Source organism: Triticum aestivum, chromosome 2A (assembly GCF_018294505.1).
Source record: "Triticum aestivum cultivar Chinese Spring chromosome 2A, IWGSC CS RefSeq v2.1, whole genome shotgun sequence".
NCBI classification, from domain to species: Eukaryota; Viridiplantae; Streptophyta; class Magnoliopsida; order Poales; family Poaceae; genus Triticum; species Triticum aestivum.
In genome coordinates this window covers 163,140,735-163,163,629 of record NC_057797.1, presented here as the reverse complement: position 1 = coordinate 163,163,629, position 22,895 = coordinate 163,140,735, and the positions used below count along the sequence as shown (strand labels likewise).

General features: G+C 43.2%; 1 protein-coding gene across 1 annotated transcript; it reads right to left on the bottom strand.

The window, feature by feature from the left end:
* Positions 1 to 231: 231 nt before the first annotated feature.
* LOC123188146 (omega-hydroxypalmitate O-feruloyl transferase) lies at positions 232 to 3,350 on the bottom strand. The gene is made up of 3 exons (XM_044600189.1): positions 3,159 to 3,350; positions 2,596 to 3,069; positions 232 to 1,265 (listed from the first exon to the last, which is right to left on the bottom strand). The coding sequence occupies exons 1-3, from the start codon at positions 3,159 to 3,161 to the stop codon at positions 399 to 401; spliced, it is 1,344 nt and encodes a 447-aa protein (XP_044456124.1). The 5' UTR covers positions 3,162 to 3,350; the 3' UTR covers positions 232 to 398.
* Positions 3,351 to 22,895: the final 19,545 nt, after the last annotated feature.

Below are 22,895 nucleotides of genomic sequence, written 5' to 3'. Positions count from 1 at the left end.
TATATAATGACTTCTGTAATACATATGTAATAGATAATAAGGTTGTTATTGATGCTTTTGACTTTGTTGAGTAGCTCTTGAGTCTCCATAATTCTTTGAAGGACGCTCAATAACTGATATGTAGGTGTTGACGAATCTCAGCCGTTGATAACCTTAGGGTGATGAATCTCGACCGTTTATTTTCTATCATTTCAATAATATAACATATAGATTTTACTAATAGCATACTCATATATAAGAAAACTATATTTTCGAAGTTTTATACAGACCATGCTGGTTGATAAATAAATGACGCACACTCACAAGAATTACATAACCATACTAACAAACCCATGCAAAATACGCATAATAACAGTGTATAAGCGCTCTCGCTGATGTATCCAATCAATCTGGGCCGCTCATATCTCGTCCATGAGCGCTTGGAAAGCGTCCATGGCAGACGCCGGCAGGCCGAGCAGCACGTTGATGCTCTTCCTCTCCTTGCCGTGCGCGAGGAAGAGTATGACCTCCTTCTCCGGCAGCGTGACTGGCCCGGACATGGTCGGCTCGCCCCAGCCGAAGTCGGCGCCGTTGAACGCGAGCCGCGACCACGCAGTGATGAGCAGCGTCGACGCCAGCGATGGCCGTGCGCGCGTCGCCTCAAAATAGTCCACCGCCGACCGCATATACTCGTCCGTCACCATCCGCACGGCCTCCTGCACCTTCCCGGCCGCGCGCGACACCGGCGCCGACAGCAGATCCTCTGCCGTGGCAATCGCGTTGGTCAGCACGATGCCGTTCCCGAAGTACCCCTTTGGGAGCGGAGGGATGAAACGGCGCCGTCCGTCCACGGCGAACAGCAGCTTCGTTTGCTGCTCCGGCGCGAGCCCTAGCGCGCGGGTGCGAGCGCGCCAGACGAGGCCGGAGAGCGCCTCGAAGGTGGTGCATTTCTCGAGATCCCCGTCGGCGAGGGCGAGACCGCGGACGCGCTCAAGCCTGTCCGGATCGAAGCAGAAGGAGCGGTACATCAGCTCCTCGCGGCCGTAGAGCGCCGCCATTTCCGAGACGTCAGCGATCTCCTCGAACTCGTTGTGCGGGTTGGAGATCACAGGAGGATCGCGCGGGCGGAGAACGGAGCGGTCGAGGAACGGCGGCACGGTGAGCTCTGTGGCGCCGCGCGCCATCTCGGCCCAGGAGTTGACGAACTCCATGGCGCCCAGACCGTCGAACATGCAGTGGTTCATGGCCAACCCGAGGCTGAAGCCGCCACACTTGAACCTGGTCACCTGCGAATTAAGTTGACCAATGGTAAATAAATTTCTACAACTCAAAGTACAAACGACACAGTTCAAATTCATTAAATTTCCAGCAGCAGCGTTTTGACTAATTTTAGTGTTGGATGTATCAAGGTTAACTACTGTAATTTGGTGCACGATTAATCTTGTGTGAGTTTTGGACCCTAGCTACTGGTACCACATGTTGGATGAGTGGATTAGTTATCAGCGAATGACATGTAGTATCTGTCAATATCCTCAAAAAAAAGAGACATGTATCTGTCAATATGTCATGAGGTAGCTCGACAACTAAAACAAAACGGACAGTATGGTTTGGTTGATTTATAGGTAGAAGTGGTTAAGCTAACAATGGAGTACTAAAGAAATCTTTGACCAAACAAAACATATTTAGACTTTATCAAAGTGGTGCTAGTAGGTACTAGTAGGAAAGAAACCTCTGTACCAGGAAAACATATTTAGATTTTATCAAACCCTTAAAATCCATGAGCGCACTATCACCCAGAAATTCGACTCCGGCTACCACAAAAAACCGGAAACCGGATTCTCTAACATTGTGAAGGAAAGTCACGGTGCTATAGTGTGTGCCTAGTGTAAAATAAAGAAGGAAAGTTAAGGACTGTTAGTAGATAATTAGTAGGTTGTTTACTGTTGGTATTTACTGTAAATATAAATAATTTAAAATTAATTTTATTTCACCATCAATTTGTTTGTACGTAATTACTATAAATGTACACAGTAGATCATCAATCTGTAAATTAATTTAAATCATTTTAGCGATAATCATATAGATAGAAAGAAGGAAAGTTAGAGTATTGTAGCTTATCTAACTTTCCTTCTCAATGTTAGAGGATCCGATTCCACAAAAACCTTGCCACTCGGCGAGTACTGCCCAGTCCTCAACTATTAACTGCTCCTGGCTACAAGGTTGCTGTGGCGGACCTTGTAGTACTGTACACGATAGTTAACGACTACTACCTCCGTCCTGGTTCATGTGTTATCAAAGAAGTACCCGGCCGGAAGCAGTACATGTTTTCTGGTTCCGCATTGAATTCACTTTCGTTCAAACCCTGTGGAGTCGACCCTCCCACTGCTAGCCAACCAATACTAACTTCAATTATTCGGGTCACGCAAGGGAAGCGCAGTAACACCGGGAATACGTGCATCCACAAAGCTTTTATCTTCTCCTTTTCACGAAAATGAAAGAGGCGATCGAGGGTCCCCGTGGACGCAACGAAGCCGCCCCCGTGGAAATGGAGGGCGACGCTCATACGTAGTTAATGCATGCCTCTGCGCTCGAGCGCGTGCGAGTGGCGTGGCGTACCTGCGCCGTCATGGGCGGCATCTCGAGGATGCTCTTGGCGCCGGGGACGGAGTACACGAGCTGGCCCAGCGCGGCGGGGTCCGGGGTGGAGAGGTCGCCGATGAGGGCCAGGTCGCAGGCGGCCTCGGCCTCCACGAACGGGACGCCCTCGCTGGTGCACTCCACGGTGAGCTTCATCTCCGGGCTGATCCCGAGGCGGCCGGCGAGCGGGTGGTAGTGGACGAGCACGCGGGCCAGCGCGGCCCGGAGCGCGTCCGCGGCGCCTTCGTTGCCGCGGCCCGACGGGCACTTGAAGCAGTACACGGTCTGCACGATCACCGCGATGTTCTGGTCCAGGTTGGACAGGTAGTACTGCTCCCCCATTGGTGTCGCCTCCGCCGGCGACACCAAGGTCGGCTCCCTGCGCTTCACCGACATCAGCTGCGCCTTGCTGCCCGCCATGATGGCCACGCCGTTCTGCTTCGCCTCCGCAACCTGCACGTACGAGTAATATGAACAACAAGAAAATGCAACATACACAATGTAATCAGCAAAGAGAAATTGAGTTGGTACTGCGCGCTCACCATTTTGATGGTCTCTTTGAGTGTATGGATCACAGACAGAGAGAGATTTGTGGGTTTAAAGGGAGAAAGAGTACAGAGGAAGTGGGGTTTCTGTGTTCTGAGGAGATGGGTTTGTGGGGAAGTGTTTATATAGCAGAGGGTAGCTTGCTTGAGGTGGTCAAGGTTAGGAGGGGTTGATGCAAGAACCGTTGGGGTTGGAGGGGTTGCAGAACAACCGATGTTGTTCGCTTGGGGCTTCAATTAATGAATTTGTACCGGAGAATCTGGACAGGGAAACACCATTTGTTTAATGATGAGATTAATTGCTCTCCCTGCGTGTGAAGACTTTTCATGCAGCAGCCCTACTCATGGAGACTTTAGGTTTGTTTGTCATTGGTAACTTTATTGAAAACTATAGATGATAGCCCCCGTCTTGTTGTTGCGGGGAATTTGATTAAAAAATGCAGTTGCAAAAACAACTAAACCTAATGCAAAGCATATGTAGGAGTATCCTCAGTTTTTTAACAGAACAAAATGATGTATAAAAAAGAAAAACTTTCAAATCACAGTTAATTTAATGTCATCTTGTAACGAAAATATGAAGTGCAAACTACATAGTGTGCTACAAGCAAATAACACATGAACCCGACGACGTCAACGCAAAAAAAAAGTAAAAAAAAAGAGTAACTTATGACAGACATGTATGACTTACTGATGTGGCAGGACGACATGGATATGCAAAATAGTTTGTGGCTTGCACTAATGAGAAAAGACCTTGTGAGAGCCATGTATGACTTGCTGACTTTGCATGATTACATGGATATAAAATATAGATATTGGATTACAACTATATAGTAATAGAGGATTTCATAGACTTTGAAAAAAAATACTACTCCCTCTGTTCACTTTTATAAAACCTTAAAGACATTTCAGACAATGTACAAAACATCCCATTTTGAGTTGTCTGAAATGACTTACAAAAGTGAACGGAGGGAGTACCATAAGTGAGTACACACGTGTACAATTAGGAACGAAAATGGAGTGAAAACAGATGGAACTTAGCGTTGTGACAAATGCTTTCCACATTTGTAAGCTGGAACGAAAACAAATGTAAAATTGTTAAAGTGCATCTAGATGATGAATGACAACTTGATTAAATAACTAATATTTGTTCAAGTACATTACAATTATAGCCCACCCAAAAGGATGTAAATAGGAAGATGGTTAGTGACCCCTAGTTCTTCAATGACAAGTGTTGGCAATGCCAAGGACACATTTTATAACTCTTAGTGATTCACGATCATATTTTATATCCTTTAGTAATAAGGAAATCGGAGTTAGCATGTACTCCCCCTGTTTCTTTATATAAGGTGTATTTTTTTCAAAAGTCAAACGAGTGTATGTTTGACCCAGATTTTAGAAAAATATATCAATATCTAGAATACAAAATTTATATCCTTCGAACCATCATGAAAAGTAGTTTTATATTTTATCTATTATTAGGTTGCAGATGTTATTATTTTATTCTATAATCTTGGTCAAACATTGAAATGATTGAGTTGCATGGAAATCAATGCACCTTATATTCTGAAACAGGGGAAGTACGCGGAAGGCGATCAAGTAGAAAAATGGTATGCTACACTACCGACAAAAAAATCTAGTGCATACGCCCAAGAACATGAGTGTAGTTAGAGATCACAGGTTCGGGTTTACTACTAGGCGCATAGTCATGATAGCGGAAAGAAAGTTGGATACCTCAAATGATTCATTCGTCCAAGCATCATAGGTGCAATGCCACCAAGGTATTAACATGTCCGGGGAGGAATGTCGCTTGCCTGGATTGCTAGGTCCGCACAAGCGACAGAAGACCTTCAAGTAAGATTTTAATCTAGAACTGATTCTTCAACTCTATGTCACACTCAGGTTTTCATATGCTTCATTAAAAATCTTTCCATTGGATGTTAAATATAAAGCTATACAAGTCACACGTTTATGAGTTTGCAAATATTCTCAAGATTCATGCAAATAAGAACCACAAGTATGAGAATAACCATCAAGAGCTTTAGGCAAGATTTTAAGCTAGAATTGATTCTTCAACTCTATGCCACAATCAGGTTTTCATGTGCTTCATTAAAATCTTTCCATTGGATGTTAAATATAAAGATGTACAAGTCACACACTCGTGAGTTTGCAAAGATTCTCAAGATTCATGCAAAAAAGAACCACAAGTATGAGAATAACCATCAAGAGGAGAAATTCAAGAAAGAGAATATGGGATGTTCTGTGATGTTAATTTGTGTGACAACTTGAATGAATGCCAAGGGACAACTTTTCGTCAACCAAGTTGAATGAATGATGGTGTTCGATTCCTAGGGCCGCTGATGTGCCATCTTCTCACGTTAAGTGCGGCAAGCGACGTGACATTACCTATCTGAGATCCGCAACACTGTATGCTCCATTTGACCAAATCAAAATTTTTGTAGGAACACATTCTATATCACGTGTTAATTTTTTTGTGCGCATCGATGCCAAAAAGGGAACACAAATTGTGTTTATTCGAAACACAACAAGAATGTGTCCGTCATTTACGGTGCCTCTCGTGTGGTCTCTCGTGGGCCTATGTGACGAAGGTGTAGGAGAGGTCGGACGTTTGCCCATCTAAGCCTTATCCATTTACTATCATCCCACTCTCTATCTCTTTCCTTGGGCCATCTTTGTTGTACAGCTGGCTATGCAACACCGCATGGTCGATCGTTTAACCATTTCTTCTGCTGCCCTTTCGTGTACTCAGCTACCACCCCTTTATCCGGCGTCGGGATTTGTTGCACGTGTACGGCTCGAGAAGCAAGATATAATGATGGTGTTCCAGTTCTCCCTATTATGCTATCTACTCAGGTTTAATGTGCTAGTTGATTGGATGTAGCCTATCTGGACTCGTAGTGTTACATGCTCATGTCGGACCAAATGCACCTTGTTGGGTTTGGTGGAAGAATCATCAACGCTGGTGTTGCGTACGAACGACCATGCAACGTCACCTTATTGGCCCTCTTTCGATGTACTCGTCTGTTTCCTAATTGGGCCTACTTCCATGTGCTCGGCTACTGCCTATTTATCTATCCGATATGTTTTCTTGTAAGCGGTAGGGCCAGTGATGGAGAGAAGAAAGGGGTTGGAACCGCGTTGGGTGCCCGACACAACTGTTTATTTTCTTTTACTTCCATCGAGGCGTTGTACTCGAATGCTGCCTGGTTGGGCCCCTTTTCCTGGCCGAGGAGTTTTCTTATTAGTGGTGGGGTCAGCGCTGGGAAGAGAATGGGGTTTTAGAAGATTTAGGTGCCAGGATGCTCTCGACGGAATCTCAGAATGGTGTATGTTGTCTGCTTTAATTATTATGAGCATGCCTCCTCTCTCTTCAAAGCTAACGAAATCAATCTAGAACAAGTTTTCTTGAGTTTTCGAGTACAGGAAGCAATGCAGCATTCATGGGACGAGAGGCAGACCTCTTCCCAAGAGGAGGAGGATATAGAAATTGAAGGCCATGACTCACCCAGGAGCAAGAGGGAGATAACACGTTGAGCTCACGATTGGACTTCATCAGAGGAGGAACCACAAGAGGAGCCCTTCGAGGACCACGAAGAAGAGGAGGAGGCAAAAACAAGCCAAAAATGATCCCCATTGATTCAATCAAGGTCATCACCGTCGATGATCATCTCCAGTTCGTCAACTATACTCCAATCATCATGGTAAGTGTGGCTTCAACGGCTGCACCATCCATGAACCAATTGGAGAGTCTCAGAAGATCGACCCAAGGGAACACAGGGAGCAAACCATCAACGCACACATCACCACAGGACCCCGAGGAAGAAACTCCTCTTGGATCCTAAACCATCTGCTGACGCCGAGGTACATGCCAGTAGTTCCAAAGCTATAAATAATGTTTTGCGTGAACAAATCAAGGAGATGGAGACGACACTCCATGTGAAGATCCGGGTTGCGCTGACCACAGGCCTGAGGATCATAACAAACCAAGACGAGTCCCTACGCATGTACAAGCTTCGCATCGTGGACTTGGAGGTGACCAACAAGCTCCTCCTCGACACACTCACCAACATCAACTTGCTGGCATCTGTGAAGAACACCGGTAAATGAAGAGGAGACTAAATGAATCCAACTATATTAGCATGCTAAGCTTGGAGGGAAATTGAAGCCCTTTCTATTCCTTATAGTTTTCCTCTAGTTAATGTTCAGTGAAAAGTCTTTAGTTCTTTTGAGTAAAAGTGGACGATCATGCTTATTTTTTATTAAAGAAAGATTCTTATATCCGATGAGTCATGCATGGTTTGATGAATGTTCTATTATTACATTCTTGAAATTATACTAGATATCAAATTAAATTGTGTGCTAATCTATTCCACATGAAGATGATGAGTATAAGTCTTCCACATCTTTAGTATCAATCGGATAGGAGAAGTTGACAAGTAGATGAGATAAATCACTTATATTTCAGTTTAATGTTTTTCTAGCTAAACAAAAAAAAACTTGCTGAAGACAGTTGTCTCATGAGCCAAATAAAATGATGAAGAGCAAGTTGCTTCTTCGGTAAAAACTCTCCTCAATAAAATAAGTATCCATAAAAAACTAGTAATTATGGCTATATTTTCATGTCATGCTTAAAACAAAATTCAATGTGACATGAGCATGGAATTGGCCCTTTAAAAAGACGGGGAAACTGAGAGACCAGCGCAACTTGCTCGTCTGAAAGATGGGTGAATTACCGCATAAAGTTGGGACACGTCTACTAACCAATAAATAGTAAGGTGTGGAAGCATTCATGATCATATGATTAAAGTGGAGATGTAATAGTGGCCAATATGATTATTTATCTAGCATGATTTTTTGAATCCTTTGATGGACTCATTCATCTTTCGTTATCTGCAGCTCATAATCAAGAGGGCTTCTTTTTTACAAGTTGCGGTACTTGCTTGGGAATGAGCAAACCTCTAAGCTTGGGGGAGTTGATGAGTCCAAATTATCTGAATTTTTACCTTTTATTTTGTGCCTAAACAATAGGCTTTGTGTAATTTTACCATGTTTGTGCACTTCCTTTTGTCAGTTTTCCCCAGGATACATCTTTTGGAGCAAATAAAGTATTATGGGAGAAATCCCGAGAAATTATGGTGGAATCACGCCAATTGATGGTACCCTACACCAGGGGTGGCTCACCCATGGGAGCCCGGCTTCCAGATTCCCCTGGAGGCCCACGAGGCCCAAGACGAGGGTCAAACCCTAAGGAGGACACTGAAGCCTTACTTGTTTATCAAGGCAAGGGCGACGACGGAGAAGATCACATCTACACCCCTAAAAACCCTAGGACTTCACCATCTAAATAAAGGGAGGATAGGGAACCTTCATGACCATCTAATATCAGATAGAAAACTCTCGGTGGCAATATCATACACCATCGTATCCCCTCACACAAGGTATCCCTCCACCATGAATAAGCAAAAAAGTAGGATGTAGGGTATTACTCTACAAAGGCCCGAACCTGGGTAAAAACCTTGTGTGACCTCTGATCCTAGACTTCAAGCCGTGCTTGGACCCCTACCGAGGGATCTGACGGTATTTCGCACCATCACCAATCAATGTTATTATCACCTGCATAAAAATAATAAAGAGATTGGGGCATCGGGAGCTTGCACGGTGCGTCCAAAGTGCAAGATGACCATCCATACAAGAGCACACACTCGTATGGGGGGTTGTGTGACCTACTAGCGCCGCCCCCTGGTCAACTACTTCACCCTCCTAGAGTTGGATCGAGAATCATACGCTTATAACCTCTACAAATGCATTCAGAACATACAACCCTAGCCTCCATAAGGCATATGAAGGGGGAATCGATCCAAGGACTTCACTATCGCAATGCTCCATCAAGAGGGCTTCACCACTGTCATCATCACCATCACCATCCCGTCCCTGTCCATTTGTAATACAGTGAGTGGATTCAATTGTGTGTTACTTTTGTGAACAAATCATGATCATCATAATCCCTCTTTTATATTATTCATGCCATTGATGTGCGAGTAGTTTCTCTAGTTCTCGAGGATATGGAGGAACCCTAGTATATAATAGATCATTTGATATTATGATTTGATATCCTCTTTATATGTTTATGTTAATAGTATTCTTCATATTGGGTGAAGTCGACCATCCAACATATGCCAATTTTGGACGAAAGGTTATGTCTGCTGGCGTGACAGCTAGTTGCGAAGGTAGGTTAGTGACATGGACTATCTCCCTCCGTCCCTGATCATTGCAGTAGGGAGTATGCGGAGACCGCTTTTAAGCTATATGGATGGGGGAAGACCCCTTAATTATCATTCAGTAACCGGAGTGGGGATGAATGGTAGTGACATATGTGATAGGGGGTTGTCGCCTGTATGCACCTATCTGTACTTGGCTCCGTCCACAAATAAAAAACATATAAAGTGGCTTAGGAGTCCGACGTAGCATTATGCTTAGGCATAGGTCGTGTAGACACATACTAGTGGGGAATCTGAACTCCCTGGGAACACTTTAGTCCTATCGATTTTAGCAACCTTCACGTACGTCTTGTGTTACTTTATTTTACTTTTGCAAATTTGTTTCTCTGTTCACCACAATCACCCAATATTTTTATTCCGTCCCACTTTGCTTTGGACTACATCTAACTTGCAGGCATTGCTATTTAAAACTTTCGAGAGACAAAGATTGATTCATGTGCTCCTTGTGGGATTGATACTCTTAATTCAAAAAAGCTACAACTAAACCATGTGCACTTGCAGGCCATTAGCTGAATTGGCGTGGCGGTTGTGCAATTTTGATTTAGCGGTTAGCTTTTTCCATGAAGGTTGCAACTTCAAGCATTTCAGAAATAAAACCCCGCGTGTTATGCTATGAATTTGCATTCAGGCAGTTGTTAGAGATAAGCGCAAGATTAGTTTCATTAGATTTTAGCATCAATTACGCACTGACCAGGGCAGTGTAGGGTCATCAATTGAGGGTTGGGTTGGGGAGAGGCTAAGTTTGATTTGGGATAAGAACAGTTTGATTAAAAATGTGTTGAGCACTGATCTTCGCTAAGGTGAAGTGCATGTGTTGGGGTGATCGTTGGTATGATGATGGGTTCTGCAAGTCTTCGACATGTGCATTAAAGTTTGACTTACATTCTAGTTCAATGTTGTGTTGAGGCTAATCTTGTACATTAAAGTGGTCCGTAAGCAAAAGCAATGATACTCCGGGTAGCTTCTCCAATGGCAAGGTTGTAGTATAAGTCGACGCCTCGAAGAAGCATCAGGGAAGGCCGACGAACATTGGGCACTTTCATGAGAATGTTGGAGTTGCTTATGATCCCCCAAGCCTTCCATGAGCACATGGGTGCCATCCTACCGAAAATCGTTATGAGGACGACCACCAACTATAGCTCGAAAGTCAAGGTCCGAGTAGTCAATGGGAGGCTTGCTATTGACCAAGTGTGGGTCGGCCTCGAAATAGCTTGCCAACTGAATACCAGGTACTTCCTCACCTTCAAGGTGCTGACCAAGGAAAGTTTCACGATCATTGTGTTGGACCATTCTAGCGCAGAGATCATGGTCAAGTGCGGCCTGTTGGAAATATGACCTAGAGGCAATAATAAAATGGTTATTATTATATTTCCTTGTACATGATAATTGTCTATTGTTCATGCTATAATTGTATTAACCGGAAACCGTAATACATGTGTGAACACATAGATCATAATATGTCCCTAGTAAGCCTCTAGTTGACTAGCTCGTTGATCAATAGATGGTCATGGTTTCCAGACCATGGACATTGGATGTCATTGATAACGGGATCACATCATTAGGATAATGATGTGATGGACAAGACCCAATCTTAAGCGTAGCACAAGATCGTGTAGTTCATTTGCTAAAGCTTTTCTAATGTCAAGTATCATTTCCTTAGACCATGAGATTGTGCAACTCCCAGATACCGTAGGAATGCTTTGGGTGTACCAAACGTCACAACATAACTGGGTGGCTATAAAGGTGCACTACAGGTATCTCCGAAAGTGTCTATTGGGTTGGCACGAATAGAGACTGGGATTTGTCACTCTGTATGATGAAGAGGTATCTCTGGGCCCACTCGGTAATGCATCATCATAATGAGCTCAATGTGACTAAGGAGTTGGTCACGGGATCATGCGTTACGGAACGAGTAAAGAGACTTGCCAGTAACGAGATTGAACGAGGTATTGGGATACCGATGATTGAATCTCGGGAAAGTAACATACCAATAGACAAAGGGAATTGTATACGGGATTGATTGAATCCCCGACATCGTGGTTCATCCGATGAGATCATCGTGGAACATGTGGGAGCCAATATGGCTATCCAGATCCCGCTATTGTTTATTGGTCGGAGAGATGTCTCGGTCATGTCGGCATGGTTCCCGAACCCGCAGGATCTACACACTTAAGGTTCGGTGACGCTAGAGTTGTTATGGGAAATAGTATGTGGTTAACGAAGGTTGTTAGGAGTCCCGGATGAGATCCCGGATGTGACGAGGAGTTCTAGAATGGTCCGGAGGTGAAGATCGATATATTGGACGAAGGGTATTGGAGTCCGGAATTGATCCGAGGGTACCGGCTGACGACCAGCGTGTTCGGAAGGGGTTTAGGAGGCCCCGGCAAGCGTTGGGGGGGCTTATGGGCCAAGGGGAGGGGGCACATTAGCCCACTAAGGGGCTGAGCGCCCCTCCCACCCCATCTCACGTAACTTGGAGAGGTGGGGGCGCCTCCCCTAGGGCAGCCACCCCTCCCGGCTTGGGGGGCAAGTTTCCTAGGGGTGGGGGCGCCCAAACCCATCTAGGGTTTCCCCTGTGGCCGCCGCCCCTCCCCTAGGGAACCCTAGGGCGCCTCATCCTCCCCCTTCCCCCTATATATAGTGAGGGAGAGAGAGGGCAGCCGCACCCTTCCCCTGGCGCAGCCCCTCCCCTCTCCTACACCTCCTCCTCCTACGTAGCGATTGGTGAAGCCCTGCCGGAGAACCACGAGCTCCATCACCACCACGCCGTCGTGCTGTCAGAGTTCTCCCTCAACTTCTCCTCTCCCCTTGCTGGATCAAGAAGGAGGAGACGTCCCCGGGCTGTACGCGTTTGATATGTCTCCAACGTATCTATAATTTTTGATTGCTCCATGCTATATTATCTACTGTTTTGGGCAATATTGGGCTTTATTTTTCACTTTTATATTACTTTTGGGACTAACCTATTAACCGGAGGCCCAGCCCAGATTTGCTGTTTTATGCCTGTTTCAGTGTTTAGAAGAAAAGGAATATCAGACGGAGTCGAAACGGAACAAAATCAACTGGAGAAGTTATTTTTGGAAGGAAACACACCTGATGGACTTGGACCCCACGTCAGAAGATACGGGAGCTGCCCACGAGGGTGGGGGGCGCCCCCCTAGGGCGTGCCCCGCTGCCTCGTGGGGCCCCCGTGGCTCCCCTGACGTGCTTCTTCTGCCTATGTAACTCCATATACCCTAAAACTTCCAGAACGCAACATAGATCGGGAGTTCCGCCGCCAGAAGCCTCCGTAGCCACCAAAAACCAATCTAGACCCGTTCTGGCACCCTGCCGGAGGGGGCAATCCTTCTCCGGTGGCCATCTTCATCATCCCGATGCTCTCCATGACGAGGAGGGACTAGTTCTCCCTCGGGGCTGAGGGTATGTACCAGTAGCTATGTGTTTGATCTCTCTCTCTCTCTCTCTCTCTCTCTCTCTCTCTCTCTCGTGTTCTTGAGGTGATACGATCTTGATGTATCGCGAGTTTTGCTATCATAGTTGGATCTTATGTTTCTCCTCGCCCTCTTCTCTCTTGTAATGAATCGAGTTTCCCCTTTGAAGTAATCTTATCGGATTGAGTCTTTAAAGATTTGAGAACACTTGATGTATGTCTTGCCGTGGATATCTGTGGTGACAATGGGATATCACGTGATTCACTTGATGTATGTTTTGGTGATCAACTTGCGGGTTCCACCCATGAACCTATGCATAGGGGTTGGCACACATTTTCGTCGTGATTCTCCGGTTGAACTTTGGGGCACTCTTTGAGGTCCTTTGTGTTGGTTGAATAGATGATTCTGAGATTGTGTGACGCATATCGTATAATCATACCCACGGATACTTGAGGTGACATTGGAGTATCTAGGTGACATTAGGGTTTTGGTTGATTTGTGTCTTAAGGTGTTATTCTAGTACGAACTCTAGGGCTGTTTGTGACACTTTTAGGAATAGCCCAACGGATTGATTGGAAATAATAACTTTGAGGTGGTTTCGTACCCTACCATAATCTCTTCGTTCGTTCTCTGCTATTAGTGACTTTGGAGTGACTCTTTGTTGCATGTTGAGGGATAGTTATGTGATCCAATTATGTTAGTATTGTCGAGGGAACTTACACTAGTGAAAGTATGAACCCTAGGCCTTGTTTCCTAGCATTGCAATACCGTTTACGCTCACTTTTATCATTTGTTACCTTGCTGTTTTTATTATTTCAGATTACAAATACCATTATCTACTATCCATATACCACTTGTTTCACCATCTCTTCGCCGAACTAGTGCACCTATACAATTTACCATTGTATTGGGTGTGTTGGGGACACAAGAGACTCTTTGTTATTTGGTTGCAGGGTTGCTTGAGAGAGACCATCTTCATCCTACGCCTCCTATGGATTGATAAACCTTAGGTTATCCACTTGAGGGAAATTTGCTATTGTCCTACAAACCTCTGCACTTGGAGGCCCAACAACGTCTACAAGAAGAAGGTTGTGTAGTAGACATCAAGCTCTTTTCTGGCGTCATTGCCGGGGAGGTTAGCGCTTGAAGGTATATCTTTAGATCTTGCAATCGAGTCTTTTAGTTTCTTGTTTTATCACTAGTTTAGTTTATAAAAGAAAACTATAAAAAATGGAATTGAGTTTGTCTCATACGCTTCATTCTTTTAATATCTTTCGTGAGTATGATGGAAAGGATGATTGTGCTCAAGTGCTAGAAGAAGAAATCTATAAAATGTTTGGCACTAAATATTTGAATGATGAGCATGATTGCAATGTTGTTAGTATAAATTCCTTGAATATCCATGATGCTAATGATATGCAAAGCCACAAGCTTGGGGAAGCTATGTTTGATGAAGATGATATTTTTTGTCCCCCAAGTTTTGATGAGCAAATTTATTATGATGAAAGCATGCCTCCTATTTATGATGATTATATTGATTAAAGTGGATTTGGAGAGGTCATGACTTTAATTTGTGATGAATCCACTATTCCGGAAGAGGTTCTAATTGATTATGAGAATAAATTTGCTATCTATGATGATTATTGTGATGACTTGTATGCTATAAAGAATAATGATAACCATGAAAATTGTCATCATGATTTTAGTTTTCAATTGGATTATGCCTCACATGATAATTATTTTGTTGAGTTTGCTCCCACTATTATTCATGAGAAGAATTTTGCTTATGTGGAGAGTAATAAAATTTATGTGCTTGTAGATCATGAAAAGAATGCTTTAGGTGCTGGTTATATCGTTGAATTCATTCATGATGCTACTGAAAATTATTATGAGGGAGGAACATATGCTTGTAGTAATTGCAATAATATCAAGTTTCCTCTCTATGTGCTTAAAATTTTGAAGTTATGCTTGTTTTACCTTCCTATGCAAGTTGATTATTGTTCCCACAAGTTGTTTTCTCACAAAATCCCTATGCATAGGAAGTATGTTAGACTTAAATGTGCTAGTCATATTCTTCACGATGCTCTTTTTATGTTACAATTCTTATCCTTTATGTGAGCATCATTGAAATCATCATGCCTAGCTAGGGGTATTAAACAATAGCGCTTGTTGGGAGGCAACCCAATTTTATTTTAGTTCCTTGCTTTTTGTTCCTGTTTAGTAATAAATAATTCATCTAGCCTTTTTTATATGTGTTTTTATGTTTTTAATTAGTGTTTGTGCCAAGTAGAACCTTTGGGAAGACTTGGGGAGAGTCTTGTTGATCATGCTGTAAAAAACAGAAATTTTAGTGCTCACGAGAATTGCTGCCATTTTTATTTGGAGAGTGATATTTAGTTAATTATTTTTGTAGATGATTAATATATAAATTCCTCAGGTCCAGAAATTTATTTGAGAATTTTATGAGTTCCAGAAGTATACGTTTGACCCAGATTACTACAGACTGTTCTGTTTTTGACAGATTCTGTTTTTCATGTGTTGTTTACTTATTTTGATGAATCTATGGCTAGTAAAATAGTTTATAAACCATAGAGAAGTTGGAATACAGTAGGTTTAACACCAATATAAATAAAGAATGATTTCATTACAGTACCTTGAAGTGGTGATTTATTTTCTTATACTAACGGAGCTTACGAGTTTTCTGTTGAGTTTTGTGTTGTGAAGTTTTCAAGTTTTGGGTAAGGATTCGATGGACTATGGAACAAGGAGTGGCAAGAACCTAAGCTTGGGGATGCCCATGGCACCCCAAGGTAATATTCAAGGACAACGAAGAGCCTAAGCTTGGGGATGCCCCGGAAGGCATCCCCTCTTTCGTCTCCGTTCATCGGTAACTTTACTTGGAGCTATATTTTTATTCGCCACATGAGATGTGTTTTGCTTGGAGCGTCAATTTATTTTGTTAGTATTTGCTTTATGTTATTTAGAATAATGTTTTGCATCTTTTATTTCAATAAAAGTGGCATTGATAGCCTTTACTATGCCTATGTTACAAGTATACATGTTGCTGTTTGAAAACAGAAAGTTTACCGCTGTTGCAATAATTCCCTAGAAAATTCAGAATGTGATAAAATGTTGAAACATTTTGAATATTAAGCTATGATAAATTTACTACAGTGGGAATTTTATTTCATAATTTTTGGAGCTAGGGAAGTATGGATGTTGCAGTATACTTTACAGACTATCCTGTTTAGGCAGATTGTTGTTATGTTTGCATTGTTTGCATATGTTTGCTTCTTTAATGATTCTATTTGAGGATAGGACTATTAAATATGCAGAGGCATTTAGTATGCAATGTTTAATAATAATTTTAGTGATTTTCTACAGTAGAGTATGATAAGGTTTTTGCAATGGTTTATACTAACTTATCTCACGAGTCCTTGTTGAGTTTTGTGTGGATGAAGCTTTTGAGATTTAGGGAGACCGTGATATGAGAGGAATTAAGGAGACACAAAAGCTCAAGATTGGGGATGCCCAAGGCACCCCAAGATAATATTTCAAGAAGTCTCAAGCGTCTAAGCTTGCGGATGCCCCGGTTGGCATCCCACCTTTCTTCTTCAACAACTATCGGTTAGTTTCGGTTGATCCTAAGTTTTTGCTTCTTCACATGATGTTTGCTATTTTTAGAATGTCATTTTATTTTGCTTTGCTTGATGTTTGAATAGAATACCAAGATCTGAAATTATTAAATGTTAGAGAGTCTTCACATAGTTGCATAATTATTCGACTACTCATTGATCTTCACTTATATCTTTCGGAGTAGTTTGTTGTTTGCTCTAGTGCTTCACTTATATCTTTTAGAGCATGGTGGTAGTTTTATTTTGAAGAAATAGATGAACTCTCATACTTCACTTATATTATTTTGAGAGTCTTAAATAGCATGGTAATGTGCTTAACCTTAATATGCTAAGCATAAAAGATTGGTAAGAATTCTTATGAGTGTGTTGAATACTAAGAAAAACTTTGATGCTTGATGATTGTTTTGAGATATGGAGGTAATAATATCAAAGTCGTGCTAGTTGAGTAGTTGTGAAATTGAGAAATGCTTGTGTTGAAGTTTGCAAGTCCCGTAGCATGCACGTATGGTAAACGTTATGTAACAAATTGGAAACATGAGGTGTTATTTGATTGTCCTCCTTATGAGTGGAGGCCGGGGACGAGCGATGGTCTTTTCCTACCAATCTATCCCCCTAGGAGCATGCGCGTAGTACCGAGGTTTTTGATGACTTGTAGATTTTTGCAATAAGTATATGAGTTCTTTATGACTAATGTTGAGTCCATGGATTATACGCACTCTCACCCTTCCATCCTTGCTAGCCTCTTCGGTACCGTGCATTGCCCTTTCTCACATTGAGAGTTGGCGCAAACTTCGCCGGTGCATCCAAACCCCGTGATATGATACGCTCTGTCACACATAAACCTCCTTATATCTTCCTCAAAACAGCCACCATACCTACCTATTATGGCATTTCCATAGCCATTCCGAGATATATTTCCATGCAACTTTCCATCATTCCGTTCATCATGACACATTCATCATTGTCATATTGCTTAGCATGATCATTTAGTTGACATTGTATTTGTGGCAAAGCCGCCGTTCATAATTCTGTCATACATGTCACTCTTGGTTCATTGCATATCCCGGTACACCACCGGAGGCATCCATATAGAGTCATACTTTGTTCTAGTATCGAGTTGTAATCATTGAGCTGTAAATAAATTAAAGTGTGATGATCATCATTCAATAGAGCATTATCCCAAAAAAGGGAAAGGCCATAAAAAAGGAAAGGCCAAATAAAAAAAGAAAGGCCAAATAAAAAAAATAAAAGGGACAATGCTACTATCCTTTTTCCACACTTGTGCTTCAAAGTAGCACCATGTTCTTCATATAGAGAGTCTCTTGAGTTATCACTTTCATATACTAGTGGGAATTTTCATTATAGAACTTGGCTTGTATATTCCAACAATGGGCCTCCTCAAGTGCCCTAGGTCTTCGTGAGCAAGCAAGTTGGATGCACACCCACTAGTTTCTTTTGTTGAGCTTTCATACATTTATAGCTCTAGTGCATCCGTTGCATGGCAATCCCTACTCCTTGCATTAACATCAATCAATGGGCATCTCCATAGCCCATTGATATGCCTAGTTGATGTGAGACTATCTTCTCCCTTTTTGTCTTCTCCACAACCACCATTCTATTCCACCTATAGTGCTATATCCATGGCTCACGCTCATGTATTGCGTGAAGATTGAAAAAGTTTGAGAACATTAAAAGTATGAAACAATTGCTTGGCTTGTCATCAGGGTTATGCATGATTTAAATATGTTGTGTGGTGAATATGGAGCATAGCCAGACTATATGATTTTGTAGGGATAACTTTCTTTGGCCATGTTATTTTGAAGAGACATAATTGCTTAGTTAGTATGCTTGAAGTATTATTATTTTTATGTCAATATGAGCTTTTGTCTTGAATCTTTCGGATCTGAATATTCATATCACAAGTAAGAAGAATTACATTGAAATTATGCCAACTAGCATTCCACATCAAAAATTATCTTTTTTATCATTTACCTACTCGAGGACGGGCAGGAATTAAGCTTGGGGATGCTTGATACGTCTCCAACGTAATTTTTGATTGCTCCATGCTATATTATCTACTGTTTTGGGCAATATTGGGCTTTATTTTTCACTTTTATATTACTTTTGGGACTAACCTATTAACCGGAGGCCCAGCCCAGATTTGTTGTTTTATGCATGTTTCAGTGTTTAGAAGAAAAGGAATATCAGACGGAGTCAAAACAGAACAAAATCAACTGGAGAAGTTATTTTTGGAAGGAAACACACCTGATGGACTTGGACCCCACGTTAGAAGATACGGGAGCTGCCCACGAGGGTGGGGGCGCCCCCCTAGGGCGTGCCCCGCTGCCTCGTGGGGCCCCCGTGGCTCCCCTGACGTGCTTCTTCTGCCTATGTAACTCCATATACCCTAAAACTTCCAGAACGCAACATAGATCGGGAGTTCTGCCGCCAGAAGCCTCCGTAGCCACCAAAAACCAATCTAGACCCGTTCCGGCACCCTGCCGGAGGGGGCAATCCTTCTCCGGTGGCCATCTTCATCATCCCGGTGCTCTCCATGACGAGGAGGGACTAGTTCTCCCTCGGGGCTGAGGGTATGTACCAGTAGCTATGTGTTTGATCTCTCTCTCTTTCTCTCTCTCTCGTGTTCTTGAGGTGATACGATCTTGATGTATCGCGAGCTTTGCTATCATAGTTGGATCTTATGTTTCTCCTCGCCCTCTTCTCTCTTGTAATGAATCGAGTTTCCCCTTTGAAGTAATCTTATCGGATTGAGTCTTTAAAGATTTGAGAACACTTGATGTATGTCTTGCCGTGGATATCTGTGGTGACAATGGGATATCACGTGATTCACTTGATGTATGTTTTGGTGATCAACTTGCGGGTTCCGCCCATGAACCTATGCATAGGGGTTGGCACACATTTTCGTCGTGATTCTCCGGTAGAACTTTGGGGCACTCTTTGAGGTCCTTTGTGTTGGTTGAATAGATGATTCTGAGATTGTGTGACGCATATCGTATAATCATACCCACGGATACTTGAGGTGACATTGGAGTATCTAGGTGACATTAGGGTTTTGGTTGATTTGTGTCTTAAGGTGTTATTCTAGTACGAACTCTAGGGCTGTTTGTGACACTTTTAGGAATAGCCCAACGGATTGATTGGAAATAATAACTTTGAGGTGGTTTCATACCCTACCATAATCTCTTCGTTCGTTCTCCGCTATTAGTGACTTTGGAGTGACTCTTTGTTGCATGTTGAGGGATAGTTATGTGATCCAATTATGTTAGTATTGTCGAGGGGACTTACACTAGTGAAAGTATGAACCCTAGGCCTTGTTTCCTAGCATTGCAATACCGTTTACGCTCACTTTTATCATTTGTTACCTTGCTGTTTTTATTATTTCAGATTACAAATACCATTATCTACTATCCATATACCACTTGTTTCACCATCTCTTCGCCGAACTAGTGCGCCTATACAATTTACCATTGTATTGGGTGTGTTGGGGACACAAGAGACTCTTTGTTATTTGGTTGCAGGGTTGCTTGAGAGAGACCATCTTCATCCTACACCTCCTACGGATTGATAAACCTTAGGTCATCCACTTGAGGGAAATATGCTACTGTCCTACAAACCTCTGCACTTGGAGGCCCAACAACGTCTACAAGAAGAAGGTTGTGTAGTAGACATCAGCGTTTTGAACGCGGAGGCACCGTTGTTCGGCGCTTAGATTGGAATCGACCGCGATCTGAATCGCTGCGTGTACGACTCCACCAACCGTGTTTTTGTAACACTTCCACTTAGTGATCTTCACGGGTATGAAGATGCACTCCCTCTCTCTCGTTGCTAGTATCTCCTAGATTGATCTTGGTGACACGTAGGAATTTTTTTTGAATTATTGCTACGTTCCCCAACAGTGGCATCGTGAGCTAGGTCTATGCGTAGATTCTATGCATGAGTAGAACACAAAGCAGTTGTGAGCGATGATTTGTTCAATTTGCTTACCGTTACTAGTCTTGTCTTGATCCGGCTGCATTGTGGGATGAAGCGGCCCAGACCGACCTTACACGTACGCTTACGTGAGACTGGTTCCACCGACTGACATGCACTTGATGCATAAGGTGGCTGGCGGGTGTCTGTCTCTCCCACTTTAGTCGGATCGGATTCGATGAAAAGGGTCCTTATGAAGGGTAAATAGCAATTGGCATATCACCGTTGTGGTTTTGCGTAGGTATGAAACGTTCTTGCTAGAAACCCATAGCAGCCACGTAAAACATGCAACAACAATTAGAGGACGTCTAACTTGTTTTTGCAGGGTATGCTATGTGATGTGATATGGCTAAAAGGATGTGATGAATGATATATGTGATGTATGAGATTGATCATGTTCTTGTAATAGGAATCACGACTTGCATGTCGATGAGTATGACAACTGGTAGGAACCATAGGAGTTGTCTTAATTTATTTATGACATGCGTGTTAATGAAAACGCCATTACTTTGCTTTATTGCTAACCATTAGCCATAGTAGTAGAAGTAATAGTTAGCGGGGCAACTTCATGAAGACATGATGATGGAGACATGGTGTCATGCCGGTGACGATGGTGTTCATGCCGCGCCTCGAAGATGGAGATCAAAGGCGCAAGATGATATTGGCCATATCATGTCACTTTATGATTTGCATGTGATGTTTGTCATGTTTACATCTTATTTTCTTAGAACGATGGTAGCATAAATAAGATGATCCCTCACTAAAATTTCAAGAAAGCGTTCCCCCTAACTGTGCACCATTGCGAAGGCTCGTTGTTTTGAAGCACCACGTGATGATCGGGTGTGATAAATTCTAACGTTCGAATACAACGGGTGTAAGCCAGATTTACACATGCAAAACACTTAGGTTGACTTGATGAGCCTAGCATGTACAGACATGACCTCGGAACACGAGAGACCGAAAGGTCGAACATGAGTCGTATAGTAGATACGATCAACATGGAGATGTTCACCGTTGATGACTAGTCCGTCTCATGTGATGATCAGACACAGCCTAGTCGATTCGGATCATGTATCACTTAGATGACTAGAGGGATGTCTATCTGAGTGGGAGTTCATTGAATAATTTGATTAGATGAACTTAATTATCATGAACATAGTCTAAATTATCTTTGCAAATTATGTTGTGGATTAATAGCTCGCGCTTTAGCTCTTTGTTTTAATACGTTCCTAGAGAAAGACTAAGTTGAAAGATATTGTAAGCAATTGTGCGGACTAGGGCCGTAGTATGAGGATTGTCCTCACTGCTACACAGAAGGCTTCTGTCCTTGATGCACCGCTCGGTGTGCCAACCCCTCTGGCGTCATCTGTGGATGTTGTGAACATCTGTAGACACGTTCTGAAGACTACCTGATAGTTTAGTGCGCCATGCTTTACGGCTTAGAGTCGGGGCTCCAAAAGCGTTTTGAACGCCATAGAAAATATATGATATGTTCAAAGAGCTGAAATTGGTATTTCAGGCTCATGCCCATGTTGAGAGGCTGAGACCTCTAACAAGACCTTTGCCTACAAGATGGACGAGAATAGCTCAGCCTGTGAGCATGTGCTCAGAATGTCTGGGTACTTCATGTTGGGGAACGTAGCAGAAATTCAAAATTTTCCTACGTGTCACCAAGATCTATCTATGGAGAGACCAGCAACGAGTAGAAAGAGAGTGCATCTACATACCCTTGTAGATCTCTAAGCGGAAGCGTTCAAGTGAACGGGGTTGATGGAGTCGTACTCGTCGTGATTCAAATCACCGATGATCAAGTGCCGAACGCACGGCACCTCCGTGTTCAACACACATACAGCCCGGTGACGTCTCCCAAGCCTTGATCCAGCAAGGAGAGAGGGAGAGGTTGAGGAAGACTCCATCCAGCAGCAGCACAACTGCGTGGTGGTGGTGGAGGAGCGTGGCAATCCTGCAGGGCTTCGCCAAGCACCGCGGGAGAGGAGGAGTACTTGTGAGAGGGGGAGGGCTGCACCAGAACTTCGTGTATAGCTCCCATGCGCCTCCCCGCTATATATAGGGGTGGAGGGGCTGGTTTCTTGCCCTCCAAGTCCATTGGGGCGTTGGCCAAGGTGGGAGGAAAGAAATCTCATTATTTCCTTCCCCACCGATTGTTATCCCCCCTTTTTAGGGATCTTGATCTTATCCCTTCGGGATATGATCTTATTCCTTCTAAGGGGGGATCTTGGTGCGCCTTGACCAGGGGTGTGGGGCCTTGCCCCCACTACCCACGTCCATGTGGGTCCCCCCATGCAGGTGGGCCCCACTCCGGAACCTTCTAGAACCTTCCCGGTACAATACCGAAAAATCCCGAACATTTTCCGGTGGCCA

What these genes read in the sequence shown, in the direction of transcription:
- LOC123188146 (XM_044600189.1), bottom strand. An exon ending in TGCCGCCCATGACGGCGCAG is followed by an intron (nt 1,266 to 2,595) that starts GTACGCCACGCC and finishes CTTAATTCGCAG; the next exon opens with GTGACCAGGTTCAAGTGTGG.